We start from the raw sequence: 19,173 nt of genomic DNA on the forward strand, positions 1-19,173 counted from the left end.
GATATTTTAAATTCAATGTTTGTCATACATTTTGAGGCGCAAACGACGACAGTTTGAGCTTTGACTGATTTTAAAATGTTTTCCAATTTAATCATGTCATTTCCATAGTGATTTGTGTTGGTAAATGAATGTCATGCCGCGACAGTTCTCGCGAGAACACGGCCTGCCGTGTTTGCTAAACATTAGCCTGTAAGCGAGCAGACGCGCAAGTCGTCTTTGCTGTCTGACAGTGTTTTGGACTGCGATGGAGGCCCTCGCAGCCGGAGAGGAAGCGGATAGGCCGCATCATCGGCCATTCTTCATTGGGGTCAGCGGAGGAACCGCCAGTGGCAAAGTTAGTTTAATATTCCCCTCCCAATCATGGAAATGGTTAGCATCCTTAATGTTAGCATTAGCCAGGCTAGCTTTCACCGAGCTGTCAAAACTATTTTCCCCGCCAACTTGCTCATCGTTATTTATGTTGTTATTAAAACGATACACTCGAGCCGTCGTTACTTTTATTCCCGCCCCTGTCGAATAGCCGTTTTAGCTTTTAGATACGAATGTCGCTAACCGGCCTCTAGAATGAGTTCGATGCGGGGAGTCAGGTGACTCACAGCGGACACTTCATTAGGTACACAACCCGATTGCGATTCAACATAATGAAGTTGCTTTACCTAACTTTTTGTGTCACAGTCGACAGTGTGCGCCAAGATCATGGAGCTGCTGGGCCAGAACAAAGTGGACCACCGCCAGAGGAAGGTGGCCATCATCAGCCAGGACTGCTTCTACAGAGTCCTCACTGCAGAACAGAAAGCCAAAGCGCTCAAGGGACAGTACAACTTTGACCACCCAGGTAAAGCAAAAGCATAAAAAAGCTACCAAAAGCTGTTTTTCTAGATGATACAAACGTGTGCGTGATTCTCACGTCTTGCAGAAGCCTTTGACAACGACTTGATGTACAAAACACTGAAGGACATCGTGGAGGGGAGGGTGGTCCAAGTGCCAACCTATGACTTTGTCACCCATTCCAGGTAGGGAGGAAGGGGGGGGGGGTATAAAGAGTGATTGATGTTAAATCAGCATGGCATTCAGATGACAATTGTGTGTCCAGGCTAGAGGAGAGGATCACCGTTTACCCAGCAGACGTGGTGCTCTTTGAGGGCATCCTCGTCTTCTACTCGCAGAAAGTGCGTGACATGTTCCACATGAAGCTCTTCGTGGACACGGACTCCGACGTCAGGCTGTCTCGCCGAGGTACGGCGGTCTCACGCAGAACCGGGCTACATTTTCTTTCCCAGCAACTGATGGATGTTGACTCCCCCACTCCACAGTTCTGCGAGACATGAATCGAGGGAGAGACCTGGAGCAGATCCTCTCTCAGTACACAACGTTTGTCAAGCCGGCCTTTGAGGAGTTCTGCTTGCCTGTAAGCGTGATGGATCTCACTCAACACTTAACATGGTGGTCATGAGTTGGTTTTTTTACTTCTCTTCTGTCCAGACTAAAAAGTATGCTGACGTCATCATTCCGAGAGGTGTTGACAACATGGGTAAGTCTGATGAAGTCTACATCCGCTGAGCTGTCCCTGACCTTTTTGGACCCCCCCCACTCCACCCCACAGTGGCCATCAACCTCATCGTGCAACACATCCAGGATATTCTGAATGGCGACCTGTGTAAGTGGCAGCGTGGTTCCATCAACGCCCAGGGGCGGAGCTTGAAGCGGTCCATCTCGGAGCAGTGCGAGCTGCAGAACGGCACCGCCATCCCATCAGGGAAGAGGGCCCTGCTGGAGCCGAGTAGTCGGCCCCACTAACGTCTCAGCTCGTCAAGTATTTTACAGCTGGAAGTTGTTACATATGCCGAGTGTTCCTGGTATGGTTCTCACATGCATCCATGTTGTTTTGTTTTTTTACTATGACCGATCATAGAAAGCTTTTACACTGCAAGTTATTTTTAAATGTTTGTTGTCTTACCAATTAATATATTTAAATGATATTAAATGACACGATAAATGCAGTGTGCCTTTTTTACTGTCATGATTATTTAAATGCCTTAACCTATTAACCTCCCATGGATCAATTCAAGGAATGTTTTTAGCACCACAACATGATAATAAATGTATAGAAACAGCTGTTGGTGGTTTTATTGAGGGCACAGTGTGATGTGTTGGGTTTCCCAAAGAAAAGGAAGCAGGATGATTTATGCCGGCACACTTTGGAATGACAAACAGGAAAAGTCGCAAGGGACTTTTCTCACTCACACATGAACTTGATTGTGATCGCTTCTCCTACACTTGATGGCGGGGATGACCACATACACGGATCACAGCATCTTTAGTCTTACCGGGTTTTTGCTTTTTTTGTTTTTAGTGCACATACGTACGGCACTTTGGGAGAAGCCGAGTTCTTCTCATAAAGATCCTTTTTGAGAACAAAAGGAGCAGTGTATATAATACATTTCAGAACCACACATTCTTACACCAGCAAACCCGCTCATTCCGGTCTCTCGCGAGACACCCCTCAACAGTTCACAGTAGGGGGCGCTGTTGTTTGAGGGGCGTGCATGAGTGGAGGAGGGCAGGGTTGAAGATGACCAATACATGGCACATAATATAAAAAACTTGAAGAGTAATGGACCTTTTTTTTTCCCGTTTACCTCAGTGTCACCACACACTCACCCCAGTCTTCACCCGGCACCCCCACTTTAAAACAAAGCAGACTTCTTCCTTCCTGGTTCCCGTCTGCTCTGTCAGCCTCGGCACCAGGCAGCATCTTCCTGGCAAAGTCACGAGTCCGTCACAACCACGGCGCTCCCAAAAAATAGTCTCCCAGCCCTGCCGAGCTCTTTGTAAACCTCGCTCGCGCTCGCCTGAAGCGAGTCTCCCGTTAGCGTCCTGCGTTGCTCTTTCTCTGGCTCTGCGATAAAGTGAAGTTTGTGTCATTGAAGCACAGTTGGAGGTCAAGTCTTTTGCAGCCCCGTGAGGTTTGGGGCGGGGGCCGCAAGGGGCACAGAATCCCTAAGTCTTCTCCTCCCGGTCCGTCTTGCGGCGGGCGATGTTCCGGGGTTTGATCTTCAGCGACAGCTCCCACAGCGCCTCCTCCGCCAGGTGGTCGCTGAAGTCGTTGAAGAAGGAGACGATGTCCTCGTTGCGCTTCAGCTCGTAATGTCTGCAATGACAAAGCAGTGAAGGAGTCCGGGTGGACCAATTAGGGAGGAAAACCATCTCTGCTGTCACCAAAGATTATACGCTAACATCCAACTTTATTTTAGTTTTTTGTTATAATATGGCTTTAAATACGTCTCTTTTCTTTAATATTTCAACTTCATGGTACATCGTTGGGTAAAAATATGTAGACCTGTAACATAGCTGTTGATTTCTCCATTTTTGCTGTTAAATGTGTCAATAAAAAACAGCGGCGGGCCGCAAATGGCCCCCGACTGTACTTTGGACAGCCCCTCTATAGCTGTGGCCATTTATCCACTTTGTGGTCAGTCTACTATCAGTCTAAAACCATCATTTGGCTTTACAAGCAACACAGCCAAACTAATGCAAAGTGAAACTACAAGGTCCACCAAGAGCTTGATGTCAAATCTGTCACTCACCCGTCATCCAGCGCATCGTTAGCATCCATTAGCACAACAACAACAAAAAGGACCTACACTTGCTGGAATCGCCGCATGCTGTCGAGAATGTTGAACTGTTGCCATCGCTTGGAGAAGTTGACCTTCCCTTCGATGAGGTCGGGGTTCCCCAAGTGAACGAAGGTCAGGTCCTGCAAAATGAGACCCCTGCAGGGAGGAAGCGGGCGGTTAGTCACGGTCGGAGGGATCAGCAGTGAACAGCAGCAGTGCTTCGGATTCCTGCGCTCACAAGTAAGGGATGCAGGGGGGCTCCACTTCGGCCAACGCGGCCCTGTACGCTCTGAAGGACGACGAGCTGTCAATCAACGTGCAATATTCCTCCAGTCCCTGGGGGAAGGGAAAGAAAAAAAGTGTGTAAGGCAGAATTAATATCAATATTAGGATGCCAGCGCTGGCCATCTCACCTCTGACGTCTGCTTCTGCCACTCCAACCTGCGGATGGGGGCGGAGTCAAGCGCGGACAGAATGGCCAAGTACGAGTTGAAGTTGTTCAACTTTCTTAAGTGCTGCAACGGCAAACGAAAGCATGAGCGCCGGGATGAACGCCGCGCACGTTGAAGTACGCCAGTGGACCGACCTTCATGATCTTGATGAACTTGAGCAGCAGCTTCTCACGGTCTTGGGCTTTTTCTTGCTGAATGATTAATGAGCGCACCCTGGTGGAAGCACACGACAAGGCGTTTAAGGCTGGAAGGCAGGAAGTGGCAGAACAACCGGGAGCTTGGTTCCACTCACCAGTAGCTCATGTTGTTAAAGTGCTCCGTGAACTGAGTCAGGTTTGGACTCTTCTCCTCATTCTGCTCTTTGGCCCAAAGCAACACCTCCGGAATCTGACAAAACAAGGCAACATCCCTCCTTACTCCCTGCAGTCATCCCTCCTTCCATCCTACAGTCATCCCTCCTTACTCCCTACAGTCATACCTCCTTACTCCCTACAGTCATCCCTCCTTACTCCGTACAGTCATCCCTCCTTATTCCCTACAGTCCTCCCTCCTTACTCCCTACAGGCATCCCTCCTTACTCCCTACAGGCATCCCTCCTTCCATCCTCCATTCATTCCTTCCAGACCAGACCGGGATGAGAGACACCATGTCATATTTTCGCGGCTTACAGCCTTCTAAATACGATATTTGCCATTATTAGAGCCCTTCAGACATGATATAGCACCCCCATAGTCATCTTTAGACTCCCATAAGCCATTTATGACATGGGGGGGGGGACTCAGAGGTCCACGCATGGCATTGTTTATGGCCTCAACAGCTTATCATTAGCATTATCAGTCAAACCTGCATTAACAATCAAGTGTGGTGATCAGTGTAGAGTACCCCATATCACCGCAACAGCTTTGAATGTGTCTTGAGAATGCCTTATATTGATATATTTATAAGACAAGGTAGCAAGGCATTACTCATGACTGGGAATCAAACCCAGGCCCCCTGCCATGAAAGTCAGCAGCAGCAGGGATTATAATGTATTACAATGCTAACGCTAATACTATATATTAAGGCTTTACTATCACCATTGTGATGTTCTTCCCGACCAATTAGAACGAGGAGGCAACACTGACTTTGAGTGACATCACAAAGTTTACCTCAATTTTGTAGAAGAGCTCCGCATCAAGAAGAGTCAGCTGATCGGCAATCTCGTGACTGCGGAAATCATGGAGAGTTCCGGGCCTGCGAGGACACACGGGACACGGCGGGTGGCGTGGGTTTGTCAGCAGCGGGGCACAAGAGGAGTTCAACTATCCAAAGGATGAAGTGAACCCACCTGGCGGAGACGCCCCTGGCGGCGAGCGGCTTGAGCGAGTTGGTGTAACGGAGCAGCTTCTTCTGCTCCACCTTGTCCAGGATGTTCTTGCGGAGGACGCGGGCCAGGCTGAGCTCGCCATTGCAGACCAGCGTGAAGACCAAGTCCATCAGCTGCTTCAGGATGTCTTCCGTCAGCTCCACCAGGCTGAAGATGATGACGTACCAGACTTAAAGGCGCTCCGTGCTGAACCCTAAAGCTCTCTAGTCGCTTTGTGCGGCAACTCACCAGAGCTCATCCACCACACGCACCAACACAAAGAAGGTGTTCTTGCTGACTCGCTTCTTGAAGGTGTCCGGGCTGTGGCAGAAGCTTGTATATGTGCTTGGTGGTCAAGGAACATCCGTGCTGGCCTCTTTTAATTCTTGAAATCCTTGCGTGTTAAAGGGGAGGGACCCAACCGTGATAAGTGAAGTTCCCCAAAATAAGAATCCATACTAATAAATGGAATATTTTCATAGCTACAGAATAGAAACCTCTTTATAACCTTGTTTAACATTATTAGAGCCCCCTACAGATATAAAATAACACCCCTATAGTCACATTTGCCCTTTTATTGGCAAATATAGTTGACCATAATAGAAAATAAGCCATTTTACACCCAAATACATGTTAGCAGCAGCGTGCATCAATGTAACGTTACAGACCCCTAGAGACCAGCGTAGAATATTACTTGCAGAGAACACACGCAGTCTACATTCACACAGCAGCTGCTGTTGGTCACTCCCTATACGGCTAACAGCTAAAGGAAAATGTGGCTCTCAGGTTGAGACTATTTGCTATGTAGCACAAAGCCGTGGGAGGAGAAGGAGGCAGCCATAGAGAGAGGACTAAATCAGGACAAAACATCCTTCCATCAAAACAACAGAAGGATATCTGTAGTGTAGCTTTTTAATGAGGTCCTCGGGGGTTATAAACGTCCTATATGTAGTCAGAAAGGCTTCACAGTACAAAACCAGATCTGTGGAGCACAAATCAGACAATGTAATTCCATTTGCCTCTGAAAGCATCTCAATCCTAACACGCTAACAAGTCATCTTTACCTTTGCGGTCCGTTTCCGTGGCGTGGACTAATAAGATGTCTCCTGATCCAGCACGCACGTCCGGGCCGTCATCGTTCTGGGCAAAAAAAAAAAAGAGGATAAGAAGCATAAAGGTGGAGTGATGCAGTCTCATCCTCGTCCATCCTTGCGATCACGCCGCAGCTAACCGTCCAGAGCTAGTCATTGGCTGCCGTGCCATGTGCCAACTTCGCCTCCAGAGGGCAGCGGCAGCTCTCAGCGGCAGAGTCTCGGTGACTCACAGCGACCTTTGGCCTGAGCTGAACTAATGGGACAAGATGGCCTTTGTGTTGCGACTCGGCACACTTCCGTCGCAGACGCGTGGCTAAAAACAGAAGCAGCAGACGTCTTACTTCTTGCTTTAGTGTTATCCTGCTCATGATCTCCTTGTGATCGATGAGCGAGAGCTCGTCCACGCTCTCCTCGCCGTCCTCGGCTGACTCTGGCGACTTTTGCCTCCTGAAAACACAAAACTAAATTCAAATCCATGTTTTTCTTTGCAAGGCAGATATCGTCCAAAAGGCTCACCTTTCCACTTCCATAGCGTCTTTGCTGTTGGTGGACGGTACCTGAGGGGCGGGGTCTTGCAGCACATCGTCGGCCGTGATGGTTTCCTGATCAAAACGCCACAAGATCAACATCAACATGGGAGGGATGGGGTGATGCTTTGAGGCACGCATGGGCAGCATGTCAAGCAAAATGGACAATGAATGACAACCCATCATGGAACACTCTGATGGCGACTGGAGCAAATAAACACCCAGCAGATGACAACCGAAAGCAGGAGGACACCACCAATGCACACCCAACTACGCCCGCCATATGTTTACACAACACAGCACCAGCACCGTGATCACACACACACACACACACACACACACACACGAGTGTACAGGAGGAAGAGGGAAGGAACTGGAAGGCTGCAAACAGGAGAAGCACAGAGAATCCTTTTGAAAGCGTCTTAGCGTGTTAGCAGCAGCCATGACAAGTAGCCACCGAGTTCAGGTCATGCTGGCTTGCACATCACCACCGTCCATTTCAACGCCATAGCTTCATGAGGCCCTACGGCGCATGGGGCGGCACCCTGAAGTGGCGTTCAAATGGACTTCTCGTGACCTGCTACTTACTCTGAGGGAGAGCGGCAGCTCGCCATTGGCCTGGCCGGAGGAGTACAAGTTGACGTACTCGCCCTCCCCACCCTCGTCATTCGCACTCTCGCTCTACGGGAGGGAAAAAGAAAGAGGAGGGGACACAAACCGAGATGTAAGGCAGCGGAGAGTGGGGGTGCCTTTTTGTTTTCCAGCCGCTGGACCTAGCTGGGCGTCATCCCGCCCAGCAGGTGTCACTGGAGTGCATTAACCATGTTTTCATTAGAACATGCAGAGGAGTGGGAGATGACGGACTTTGTGGGGAGTGAGAATGACAGCGGTCACTTCCATGTTTTTAAGTGAAAATCTCACAAAAATGGCCCCTCCCCACCACCCCGTCAATGCTTGTGACGCGGCCAAACATCCATCATCCATGCCCGCCCGTCTGGGAGCTCACCGCTGACGTGGGAAGAGAGTCGGTGATGAGAGACGACTCGGAAGGAAGACAGACGGCCGCCACAGAGCCGGCCGAGCCTGCCAAGGAGGCGTCGGGCCCGCCCCCGCTACCATCCGCGATGATGGTGGCGCTGGTTAGGGCGGCCTGGTCCACGCTCTGTGGGATCGGCGAGGAGAGCGGAAGCAGCGAAGAAGTCAGGGGAATAGAAACAAGACAGGAAACAAAAACAGAAAGAGACAGCGTGAAGAGATCAGAGTGGAAAGAAGCAGAGGCAAGCGCGCCCGCCTCCAAAATGACACAACACGACTTTAATTCCATTGACGTGGAGGACGGGGATGGCCGTGTTGGGACACGAGTTGCACGCACAAACCAAAAATATGACGAAGAGTCTTCCCTCGCTACATCACGGTTTGGGTTGTCACAAATTAATTCATAAATAATGGCTGTTTGGTGGCTGACTACGGCCTATTAATATTGGTCCAACAATATGCATATTTAAGAAGGCTTGACATATGAAGCATAAAAAAAGTCTCAATGAGACTCAAGCTAGTCTCAAGCTAGCTTTATGTAATTGCCAGTTGCGTCAGCAGGGGACGCTGTGCCCTGACAAAAGCCTCATCCTGTGGCTTTCAAAATGAAAAACAACAACATTTTGGGGCAGAAAGATTGGAACATCAGTTTGCTTGTGTAGCTTTATTTAGGTGTGCCGCATAATTTAGCAAATAGATGCGGTAACGTTGAGTGTGTGATGAATGACGTGTGCTTGCCGGGAGGTAAAGCGCTCACCTGTTCTAACATGTTGCACATTCCAGCTGCGTGTCAGCATAGCAGCATCGAGCACACAGAGTGCAGACAAACGCATGCACGCCTTCACAAACAGCTTTCTATTAATCTCAATCATTTAAATAGACACTTGAGCATGGGAAGAGCCTACTGAATTAAAGCATCCTTCTGGCATGTGTCGCTGCTAAACATCATGCCCCTGGGACTTGAGGAATGCAAACATTCCACAGAAAGACATGAAATAAGGGAAGACGCGAGGGGGCGTCGGCGTGCATGGAAGGAGACGGAAAGTGGAAAGATGAGAGGAAAGAAGCATGAGGAGCAGAAACACGAGGAATGTGTTTTCCATCAGGTCCATCTGGTGCGGCATTCCACGGGAGATTCACCCCTAGGGAGACCCGCGCCACGCTGTGGCGCTGTGCCTCGGACGCTGCCGGGTCAACGCGGGTCAACCAGTCCTCGCAAAACCCGGCAACAAAGGAGGGAATGTGGCCTTCGCTCGCAAATAGCTCTGGTGCCACTGCGAGGCAGAAACAATGATGGAGGAATGCTTCAACGCAACACATGGCATCACAATAACCACAATAAAGCACAACAAAACCAGTCATGAAATAAAACAAAGGAAAACTTATGAGGGAGGCCTCAAAAGATCAACCAGCAGAGCTGTGTCACACCACCCCGGACTGGTCCAGGACCACCACACAACACCGCAAAGCGAGCATGGGAGGGGGCGTGAGGGTGGGGGGGGACTCACCGTGGGCGTGGTCAAGGCAGCTTGGCCAATCAGGTAGGAATTAGAGGCGGACATGCTGAGGCCCAGCCCAGAGCCCGCCTCCTCCATGGCCGCCACAGACGGCTGGAGGTGGCAGGAGAGAGAGGAAGAGGAGGAAGAAGAGGGGGAGGAGGAGTGGGAGGCCTGAGAGGGAGAAAAGGAGAAAGAAAGAGGTGCAGAAAAGAAAGGAGTTGCGAGTTAAAAAGAAGAAAGAGGTGGTTAAACGAGTAAAGCAGACGTGAATTAGAGTTAGGGTTTAAGCTTAGTAGCGGCGTGGTCAGGAAAAACCCTGGCTATCCAAGTGTCATATGATCCTAGAAAGCGCTAATTACTGGCAGTCATGTGACTTATGCAGGTCATTTTCACATCTATCGTGACTCTCCCTCCGATAAAGCTTCCTTTAATGCTGCAGGCTTTAAGAGCTTTACGGAATCGAGGCCAACTAAAGCACTTTCCAAACAGGGCCAATATGATCGGATCTATGTTCTTTTCCACACACACACACGGGACATAGGAAAATTACTTTCCCCTTTTTTTGGCAAAGCCGCGTAAAGTCGCTAAAGCATGTAAGTTTGGAGCACAGGCTTACGGCGGAGGCAAACGGGATTATTCCAATGGGCCGCATCGCACCTCACATCCAGTCCAAAACACAAGGCCAGATTAGGCTTTGTGGCAGCACAACACAGATAGACTGCACACTATGCAAGGACAAAAATAACTCAAGCTCTGAAAATAGCAATAAGGTATTTCCTCAAGTGCAGCGAGGACCAGGCATGTATGCCAGCGCCATGAGGTGCATGCTAAACACATTTTACAGAAGCTGCTTGGTATTCGTGGCTTGAATGACACTGCTAAGACAGCTTTAACTACAACCTCGCCAATGCAGTGTTGATTTTGGTTGCGCACCAAAACACTGGTCTATACTGGCACCGCTGCCGATATCAGCGGTATTAACCAGACCCAAAAACTAAGTGGTGTATGCAGACTCAGCTGCAACGAGTTCTTCAAGGTAATATGCCCTAAGGTCAGAGGAACACAATCTGACACTCTTTAAAAAACTTTATTTCTACCTTAATACTAGAGGTGATGGCGTCGCCATGCAGAAAAAAGGGCTTCTTTTTACTCTTTAATTGCAATAGGGTCTTAACACGGAGTGAGATGAATAGGAAGTGGGTGATAACATCTTGCCTTAACTCCCAATGACAAGCAGACATGGACTAAACACAGATGTCTGCTTGGCTTGGAGGAATGACGATGGCGTGATAAGGAAGCCAACAGGTGATGACAAGATAGGGGCGGGCTCCACAGGGCATTTCCACAGAAACTGTAAAAGTACACACACCCATCCCAGTCCGCCCTCCAGACATGGGTCACGTCAACAAGCTTACTGGGTCGTGGCAAGAAAACCTTCAAACTGATGTAACAACATCAAATTTCTTACCAGTTGTCGTTGTTTCGGGGGCAGTGCTGGGGGCTGCAGGGGTTCGTGGACCGAGTCGGTACTGCTGAAGGAGTCGTTGAAGCCATAGACCTCTTGGAAGCGCTTGTTGCGCTGCTCGTAGATGCTCTCACTCTGTGGCATCTGGTAGAAGACAGACGGCTGCGGCTCCGAGTAGTCTTCCACAAACTGCATGTACTGCAGGACTGGACGGGAGAGACGGTGGCGTCAGCGGCCATTGGGACATGGAGACACTGTGCTCACAACATAAGCTTAAACCTATCACACATGGACAGTTCATGGATCAGTTTTAGAGCAACTCTACCAATGGAAAGATGACTGTGATCCATACAATGAGAAGTATGCATGGAATGACATAATGGCATATCAGGAAGTGATGTCGAAGGCGTGTCAGGAAATGACCAAACCTTGCCCTGCGTGCCCCAGGAGCGGGAGCCATTGTAGCACATCCTGGTATTCTCTTCCTCCTCCTATTCACTGAGGAATATTTCCTTGACATGAGCTACGCCTCAGTGAAGCCAGTCACCCCCCCCCCTTCCCCCAAATCACGCTCTCCCCTCCTGTCTCGCTCCCTTCACTGCTCTCTTTGTCCCTTCCCTCGCTTCTGTGCCCTCTATTCACTCAATTCATTTCAACATCTTGCAACTTCCTTGCCTCCGTCGCTCACTCACCCCCCCCCACACACACACTCTGAGGCCCCCCCACTCACTGTGTCTGCTTTTCTTTTCTGGCAGCGGTGGCGGGTTGGCGGGGACATCCGCGTTCTCGCTGACCAAGTACTGTGCGACAAACACACCCCCGTTTGTCTGGGGCATGGGCGAGATGGGCGTGTAAAGCGGGAACGGCGGCGTGGGGTGCAGCTCCTCCTCTGACAGGTTGTCGTATTGGGAGGGGTAGCGCTCGTAGAACATCTTCGAGCCGACGTCGGGGAAAGGCGACGGCTGGGTGCTGCGTCGCTTCTTCTGGGGCAGCGCCGGGGGGGCACTGATGCGTGCCAGGGGATTGGTCTGACTGGGCTGCGGCGTCCAGTACTCGGGCGGCTGCTGGGGGGGAGGCGCGCTGAAGCGGGGGTGTGACGGATGCTGTCCGGGGACGGGTGAGGACGACTCGCTTTGAGACTCGGGCAGGGGGCTGAGGCAGCCTCCCACTGGTATCGGAGGCAGGCTATCCCCAACTGACAAGTCCTGGTGGAGGAAGTCGTAATCGGGGTCGTAGTTTTCCGTGTTGTCTGAAAAGTCAAATAAAAGACGGAATATGAACTATTACAAAAGCAAACAAGTAACGTTAACTGCATGCTGTGACTTTCAAATCTTGTCGTTCCGCTGTACTCCAATGTGTATTGTCCGCTTACCGAGTGTCTCACAACTGGTGTTTCGAGAACACTGTCCACTGTCTTGCTCCATGGAGGAAAGCTGCTCGTCTGACTTGCTGAGTTTCCCCATGCTACTGCAGGGTGACAGGCGTGGAGAGTCGCCCCCGTATGACTGGCTGCCCCCTGAGAAACGCCTCTGCAGGAACTCCTGCTCGTAGTCATGCTGCTGTAAACAAACAAAGATCATTTGCACGCCGGCCTTCATGATTTGTCCTTCAAGAGGCGGTCCAAAGTCACCTGTCTGTGGACGCTGCAGGGCAAACTGGAGCCACGGCTCATGGGGGCGACCACCGCCACCCGCGTTGGTGAAGGAGCAGACTGGCGCTTCTTTGGAGGGAGGGCTGGTGGAGGACTGTTACCGATGAAGAGACACGGCAGGAGAGAATAAGAACAATGCTTTTGTCGCCGTTGGTGTGAATGACACAGAACATCTTCAAACATATGCACACGCAAACCCATGAAGGCAAGACATCCCCCACATGAGAGAATGTTCCATGCTAGCAACTCTTGGCTATGATGTGAGGGGGTTCTGTTGTTCACGCCGTCATTAGTTCATTTCATGGGCAAAATGGGGCAAAGAGCAGAGCACGACATGATGTGGAGGCCAGTGGGAGGACACTCATTGGTGAGTCTCACACACTCATGCATTAGACCAGGGGTGTCCAAATTGCGGCCTGGGAGCCATTTCTGGCCCGTGGCACATTATAAAAATAGAATTTAACCAAAAAAAAAAATGGAATAGTAAGCAGTAATTAAGGATAATGTCAAAATATTAACAGAAAAACACAAAAAGTTATGATTTTATGAGAATGTCATAATATAAGGAAAAATAATGTTATATTGAAGAATGAAGCTGAAATATTAACGAAATATTACCTTTTCTAAGTCATAATATTTTGAGAAACAAAGAAAACTAATGAAGTTGTATTTTTTTGACAAAATTCTGTTGTGGAAAAATATGTGTCTAAAATTACAAGAAGAACGTTTACAAAAACAAAAAAACAAGAGCACATAAAAACAGATGAGGAAAACAAGGAAAAAAGAAAACAAACAAAAAACAACAAAAATCAGTAGTAATTTTACAAAAATAAAGAGACTAGGAAAGAAACAAAACCAAATAATTTTTTAATTAGTTTGGCAGAAAAGTTGACTAATTATTATTTGAAAATAAGTTAGAAATATTTTGTTTCTTAAAATAAAGAAAACAGCAAAAATTAGCCAAAAAAGAGCAATACAGAAGTGCATAATAATAACGGCTTTTCATCGATATCATCATCTGAACGATATCAAGTTCAGATGGAGAATTTTTTTTAAATACAGTATATAACCTCTGATCAGCATCCTTTCATCTTTCACCGTGTGGCTCCGGCTGGATAAAGTTTGGACACCCCTGCGTTAGACGGTTTTCTGGTTGGACCCAAAACAAACTTTGGAAGAATGAAACCATGCAGGTCCACCCAATCCAGAAGCTTTACAAAAAAGAGGGGAGGGGGAGGGGTATGTTACAATGAACACGTAAAGCTGGGGCGCTAACATACTTCTCCTTGGGAGAGGGTTTCCTTTGGCCAGCGTCAGAACTCAACTGTGCTCTGTAGCCAGAAGCCAAAGGCAGTCAAAGGATGAGACAGCACAAAGAGGAAAAATAAAAAAAACAAAGTGAGTGATAACTCAAAGTCACCGGAATAAAATGTTCAGTAAAAATGCTCTAAATCTAAACCCCTCCTGATACTCTCAAATCCTCTGCTGATTGATGAGAAACGCTTCCAGAAAGTGAAACAGTTGACTTCTGTTTTCCAAATGATATGTTTGAGGTCACACGGTGAGTATGAAACACACCTGAGCTCTGCCATCTTGGCTTCAGGAAGGGGAGGTTTTGGGGGTGCCGTCTCCTCATCGGGTACTTCCGGGGGAGCCTCGGCAGGAGCTGCCGTCGGGGCCGTCTTCAAGACCTCCGACTCCCGCTCAACGGAGGGCATCTCAGAAGGCACACTGCTACAAACCAAGACCTTATTATTATTTACAATCCCCCCCCCCAAAGACTAATTTCATACCTCTCTGTTGTGGTGACAGGTGGCGCCGGCTTGCTCGGGCTGGTGGGCGAGGGCTGCTCTTGCTTTTCGATGGTCAGCTTTACCAGCTCCTGGTCACAAAACATCACTACGTTGTCATCCGCCATTCCAGACCCGTCAGCCAACGTCTTACCTTCACGCCATCAAGAACCGCTTTGATGACGTTGGTGACCGACGTCACGTTTTCCTTGTCCTCCAAGTCGATGCCGTCCAGCATCACCTGGTCGGCCCAGCGGATGAGGTTGGCCAAACTCTGGTACACGCGATTATGGCAGGAAGACAACGCTGAACTGTTGAAAGAGAACATGATTGGACGAACAAAGGACACAGATTGGAGGGTGCGATTTATGTAGAAGAGAATACAGTCGTCTCTTGTTTATCACGGTTAATCGGGTCCAGAGCGTGGCCTTGATGAGCAGAAATAGAATATATTAGTAGTTCAAGTATAGAAAACCTGTTTCCGAGCTTAGAAATAACATTTTTAATATTATTAGAGCCCTCCAGACATGAAATAACATCCCTATAGTCACGTTTACATTTGTATTACTGAAATTAGGAGCTATAGTCAGAGAAAGTAAGAAATATTAGACATCAGTAAGATAACAGACTCACACCTTAAGACAGCGTACTTCTTGCGTTGACTATTTTCTCACCAGTATTATAATGGTGGCTTTAAATGGTTTTACACTGGTAAGTCATTTAAGACGGAAGTAAAACTCCAGCTCATGTGCGTCACATGAATGTGTTCCATCCTTAAGGGACCTTAAGTGAGGTTCAGGCCAAGAATAAATACAATTTGCTTAAATATGCATGTTTTAGAACAGTAACAACCGTAATAGTAATAATAGGCCATATGCAACCACAAAATATCAATCATTTATTTATTTATTTTGAAGTCTGCAATAGCGTGAGGGCGTGGTGTTGGAACCTCGATGTAGTAAGGGACATGTATGTCGTTTAAGGCGACATCGATCACATGCAGTCTGTTTACCGCATGAAGGGGTTATTTGTCCAGGGATGCAGCCTGTCTAGGAGCTTGTCATGGGCGTGCTGACAGGAGAAACACACTGGGATGTCAGCAGTTGTTTGTTCTTTTTTAATGACTGATGCGTTCAGGAGCAACAATGAGGTGTGGCAAGGGCCTGTAGCGACACGCTGCAGCTGCTTCACATCACTGGAACACAACTGAGCGTCATGACGGGTGTGAAAAGACAGTGGGATAAGACGGGAGGTTGGAGGGTTTTGACCTGGAAAAGACTGCCTGTGCAATAAGAGCAGGCAAAGGGAGGGTAGTGCTACCTATGCTAATATTGTTGGCCCAAAAATATCCTGTTTGCGCTCAAGCAGCGTCTGTGACGTTACTGGCCCCGGGCAGTGATGCACAGCTCGCTGTTTGCAGAGTGACCTCATCACCATCAGGGGTTCGATTCCACAAACACATTTTCGGGGAGGGTTGCTCCATGATGCTGTGTCAACAATCCATCACTGGCTTTTAAAGATAAAAATCAGTCGTCTACTCATCATCTGCACTGAGGTATGAAAAAGGGCACACAGATGAAGAAGCAGTCCCAGCATGCCCTGACAGACCAAAGTAAATGAAGGCAACAGTTCAATATATTTGGAAAGATGTAAGACAGAACCCTGACCATGTTTAAAGCTTGGAACTAAATGCTAAATAAACAGATTGTGGTTATCTTCAAGAGCGGGAAGTGATGATACTGGTGCTAGTCCTAACGTGTCACGCATTCTTCCTATGCTTCCTGTTACGGGTGAGAAATGGAGCAGATGATGGCATCTTTGAGCCAACAAACATGGAGGAGTGTATTGTAATGGCCCAAGGCCACAGACTCACCTGTGCTGTATCCGGGCCTCCACCTGAACCATAGGCAGGATTGCTTCCAGCACCTTGCTGGCCGAGCCGGGCAGCATCTCCAGCACCTTTTTCTCCACCACCATCTTGTCCACGATGGTCTTGAAGTAGCGAAGGGCACTGACCACCTCCTTCTCCTGTTCCTCCAGTCGACTCACCTTCTAGACAATGGGGGACACATACAAAAGCAAGTCTGAGAGCTGGTCAACACTTTATGCCAGTGGGTCTCAACTGGGTTGGCTGCGCGACCCACCATCATCATCATCATCATCATCAACCCTCAATGAAAGAGTTGACCCAAATTGCGGAAATTTTACTCAAATTGCTCAAACATCTTTTTACGACACAATGTAATCTACAGCTGTGATTATACTGTCTCTTTGTTTATAATGCACCCTTCACCAGCAGATATCTGCAGCTGTGTGTCGGATGGAAGGTCTCCACTCCACTCAACATGTGTCCACTCCTGCTGAATCTTGTTAAGTAGAAATATTTTGAAAATGGCAAAAAAGATCCAAGTTCATACTAATGATTTGAGTTAATGAGTTTTTTTTTTCTTGAAATATACATGACTTCTTATCATAAGCTTTACAAAATATCAACATGGCCCTTGCAACCTTTCATTTTTTAGTTTCTGCTGGAAAATGTATGTATAACTCAAGCGCATAAAGTGCATACCTGAGAGCCTGAATAGACTACATGAACATGACAAGTCAAGCAAGCATGTTACCGGTAACTGGTAAGCAAGTTCACCAAGCTCCCAATCTCAATCTCTGACAATAAGCTGCAGGACCAGCCAAACTATGAAAAAGTATGACTTATCGTATGTAAAATATGGTATACATAATTTACACTGTCATAATGGCCTTTTTGGCTACCCGGCAGCCAAGTGGTTAGCGAGCAAGCCTCACAGCTAGGAGTTCAATTCCACCCTCGGCCATCTCTGTGTGGAGTTTGTATGTTCTCCCCATGCATGTGTGGGTTTTCTCCGGGTACTCCGGTTTCCTTCCACATTCCAAAAACATGCTAGGTTAATTGGCCACTCCAAATTGTCCATAGGTATGAATGGGAGTGGGATAGGCTCCAGCACAACACGCAACCCTTGTGAGGATAAGCGGTAGAAAATGTATTAATGAATGAATAATGGCCTTCTTTAGCTGAAGTTTTGACAGTACAAAAAGAGGAATAAACCCATAATACCAAAAGGCTCAAAAGTGAGCAGAGAAGTCCATTTTAGGAAACAAAGCACTTCTCATTCATCTCTCTAGACACCTGTGATGAGGGAGCTGTGGGAACCAGCAGTCACACACATGCACACAATGGAATATACACCACAAATGACAGGAAAACAATTGAGACATAAACACGCAAACAAACAAGCAGGTGGAGTTTCCCCACGCTACACAGATGTAAAGCCGGGACATGTTAGCGCGCTTACTTTATTGGCAGGTTTTTCAGTGCTCTTTGCTGCTGGCTCGGGCTGCAGTTGCTTGCCTTTCTTGGATGGGGTTCTCTTGATCTTGGGAGAGTGGAACTTGTCCATCAGCTTCATGGTGAATGAGGACAGATGGGACCGCTGTGAGTCTACGGATGGAGGGGAAAAAGCTGTGGTCAGTCACACTGGAGAAACCGTTGGGGGTCTCGGGTAACTGAAGCAGAAACCAGATGGCTTCAGCTCAAAATCACGCCAAAGTGAAAAGGCCCACCACTAGCAGACACTCTTTTTTTAAGTCAAGAAAACTACCAGACGTGCAAACAGAAGGCTGATGATTAGGAAGGATTTCCTGTGCGTGTGGGAAGAAATGGGGAGTAGAAATGGGTAGTAGACAGGAGTTAGCAGCAGGGACAACATCCCAACGGCAGCTGCAGCCACCATGCCAGTACTCTTCCGCTCTCACCCCTGGCTGTCATCATGCCTCATGAAGTACAAAAAGTCAAGGACGGCTGTGTGACTCATTAAAACATGTTGATGATGTTTAGAGCAAAACCTCCCCGAGTGATGAGGCAAGCATCACATCCTCCCCCAAACATCCACCCGCGGGCATGATATGAAAATAAACGTATCGTCTAAGCATTAGTGCAGCTTGATTCACAAATGACTGACTTTGTGGAAACTCATGACAGCTGACTGAATCACCTTTCAGCTTGCATCCAAAGCAGCCAACTCGCTCACGCAACAAGCAAGGACAATTCCACAGGTGAAAGCATCCTTAAACAATGAAGAAGTCCAATGTGAAACTTTTACTAACCTAGTTATGTCACAATAAGAAAGAAAAGCGCTATTGAGTGTAACAGCGGTGTCTTTGGGGGGGGTGCAGGGAGAGTATTCTGCCTCTCCACTTCACAGCGCCAGTCGAGCAACAAGACAAAAGTGCTTGGCAGGTAGGCGGGATTGAAAGAGTGAGACAGAAATGAAGAGTTGGAGACCATCACAGTGACGGTGAAATGCCTGGATCGATACTGCTACAGCTAGCACAGTGGAATCTTGATTAACGCCGTTAACCTGTTCCTCAAGGCCTGACTCTTGAGGATATAATGTCCATCTAATTCATCTGTTCTGGAAAGCCAAACATGCTAACACAAAACATGCCTTTATAGTTTTATAGTCCAAAGGGTCATTTGCGGCTGTTTTTTTCCTTCTTAATGGCCTATGGCACATTGTAAAAAGTGATGCTAAAAATTCTGCTGTAATTTTACAAGAATAAAGTCAAAATATGAAGAGAAAAATATCCAGAAAAGGTTGGGACCTTACAAGAATAATCAACATAATATCATCAGGGAAAAAAACTTCATTTTAGTATCATAAA

The 19,173-nt window shown here is 47.9% G+C and overlaps 2 protein-coding genes across 15 annotated transcripts in view; one reads left to right on the forward strand and one right to left on the reverse strand.

The window, feature by feature from the left end:
* The first annotated feature begins 115 nt into the window (after positions 1-115).
* On the forward strand, positions 116-2,113 carry uck1 (uridine-cytidine kinase 1). 2 transcript variants are annotated; one of them, XM_058050245.1, is made up of 7 exons: positions 116-334; positions 676-835; positions 917-1,013; positions 1,094-1,236; positions 1,314-1,408; positions 1,483-1,531; positions 1,604-2,113. In XM_058050245.1, exons 1-7 carry the CDS (start codon positions 245-247, stop codon positions 1,795-1,797), a joined length of 828 nt encoding a protein of 275 aa, XP_057906228.1. In that variant the 5' UTR covers positions 116-244; the 3' UTR covers positions 1,798-2,113. The 2 variants fall into 2 exon arrangements, with proteins under 2 accessions (XP_057906228.1, XP_057906238.1); XM_058050255.1 differs by lacking the exon at positions 116-334 and adding an exon at positions 351-613.
* Positions 2,104-19,173, reverse strand: part of rapgef1b (Rap guanine nucleotide exchange factor (GEF) 1b) — a 146,786-nt gene continuing 129,716 nt past the window's right edge. For 2 of the 13 annotated variants that reach the window (XM_058050045.1, XM_058050054.1), the window contains 26 exons: positions 17,805-17,950; positions 16,349-16,527; positions 14,630-14,786; positions 14,479-14,567; positions 14,264-14,419; positions 13,966-14,016; positions 12,665-12,779; positions 12,407-12,593; positions 11,765-12,283; positions 11,038-11,240; positions 9,579-9,740; positions 8,042-8,197; positions 7,624-7,716; positions 7,025-7,110; positions 6,850-6,955; positions 6,479-6,554; positions 6,308-6,396; positions 5,664-5,752; positions 5,397-5,582; positions 5,218-5,302; positions 4,362-4,456; positions 4,204-4,282; positions 4,031-4,132; positions 3,856-3,953; positions 3,645-3,773; positions 2,104-3,151 (listed from right to left, as the gene is read on the reverse strand). In XM_058050045.1, the coding sequence (XP_057906028.1) occupies positions 3,001-3,151; positions 3,645-3,773; positions 3,856-3,953; positions 4,031-4,132; positions 4,204-4,282; positions 4,362-4,456; positions 5,218-5,302; positions 5,397-5,582; positions 5,664-5,752; positions 6,308-6,396; positions 6,479-6,554; positions 6,850-6,955; positions 7,025-7,110; positions 7,624-7,716; positions 8,042-8,197; positions 9,579-9,740; positions 11,038-11,240; positions 11,765-12,283; positions 12,407-12,593; positions 12,665-12,779; positions 13,966-14,016; positions 14,264-14,419; positions 14,479-14,567; positions 14,630-14,786; positions 16,349-16,527; positions 17,805-17,950 (3,584 nt within the window). In that variant the 3' untranslated portion in view covers positions 2,104-3,000. The remainder of the gene's footprint in view (positions 3,152-3,644; positions 3,774-3,855; positions 3,954-4,030; positions 4,133-4,203; positions 4,283-4,361; positions 4,457-5,217; positions 5,303-5,396; positions 5,583-5,663; positions 5,753-6,307; positions 6,397-6,478; positions 6,555-6,849; positions 6,956-7,024; positions 7,111-7,623; positions 7,717-8,041; positions 8,198-9,578; positions 9,741-11,037; positions 11,241-11,764; positions 12,284-12,406; positions 12,594-12,664; positions 12,780-13,965; positions 14,017-14,263; positions 14,420-14,478; positions 14,568-14,629; positions 14,787-16,348; positions 16,528-17,804; positions 17,951-19,173) is intronic. The other 11 variants (XM_058050072.1, XM_058050062.1, XM_058050106.1 and 8 more) reach the window with 11 other exon arrangements.

The sequence above is a fragment of the Doryrhamphus excisus genome, chromosome 2, assembly GCF_030265055.1.
Source record: "Doryrhamphus excisus isolate RoL2022-K1 chromosome 2, RoL_Dexc_1.0, whole genome shotgun sequence".
Taxonomy (NCBI): Eukaryota; Metazoa; Chordata; class Actinopteri; order Syngnathiformes; family Syngnathidae; genus Doryrhamphus; species Doryrhamphus excisus.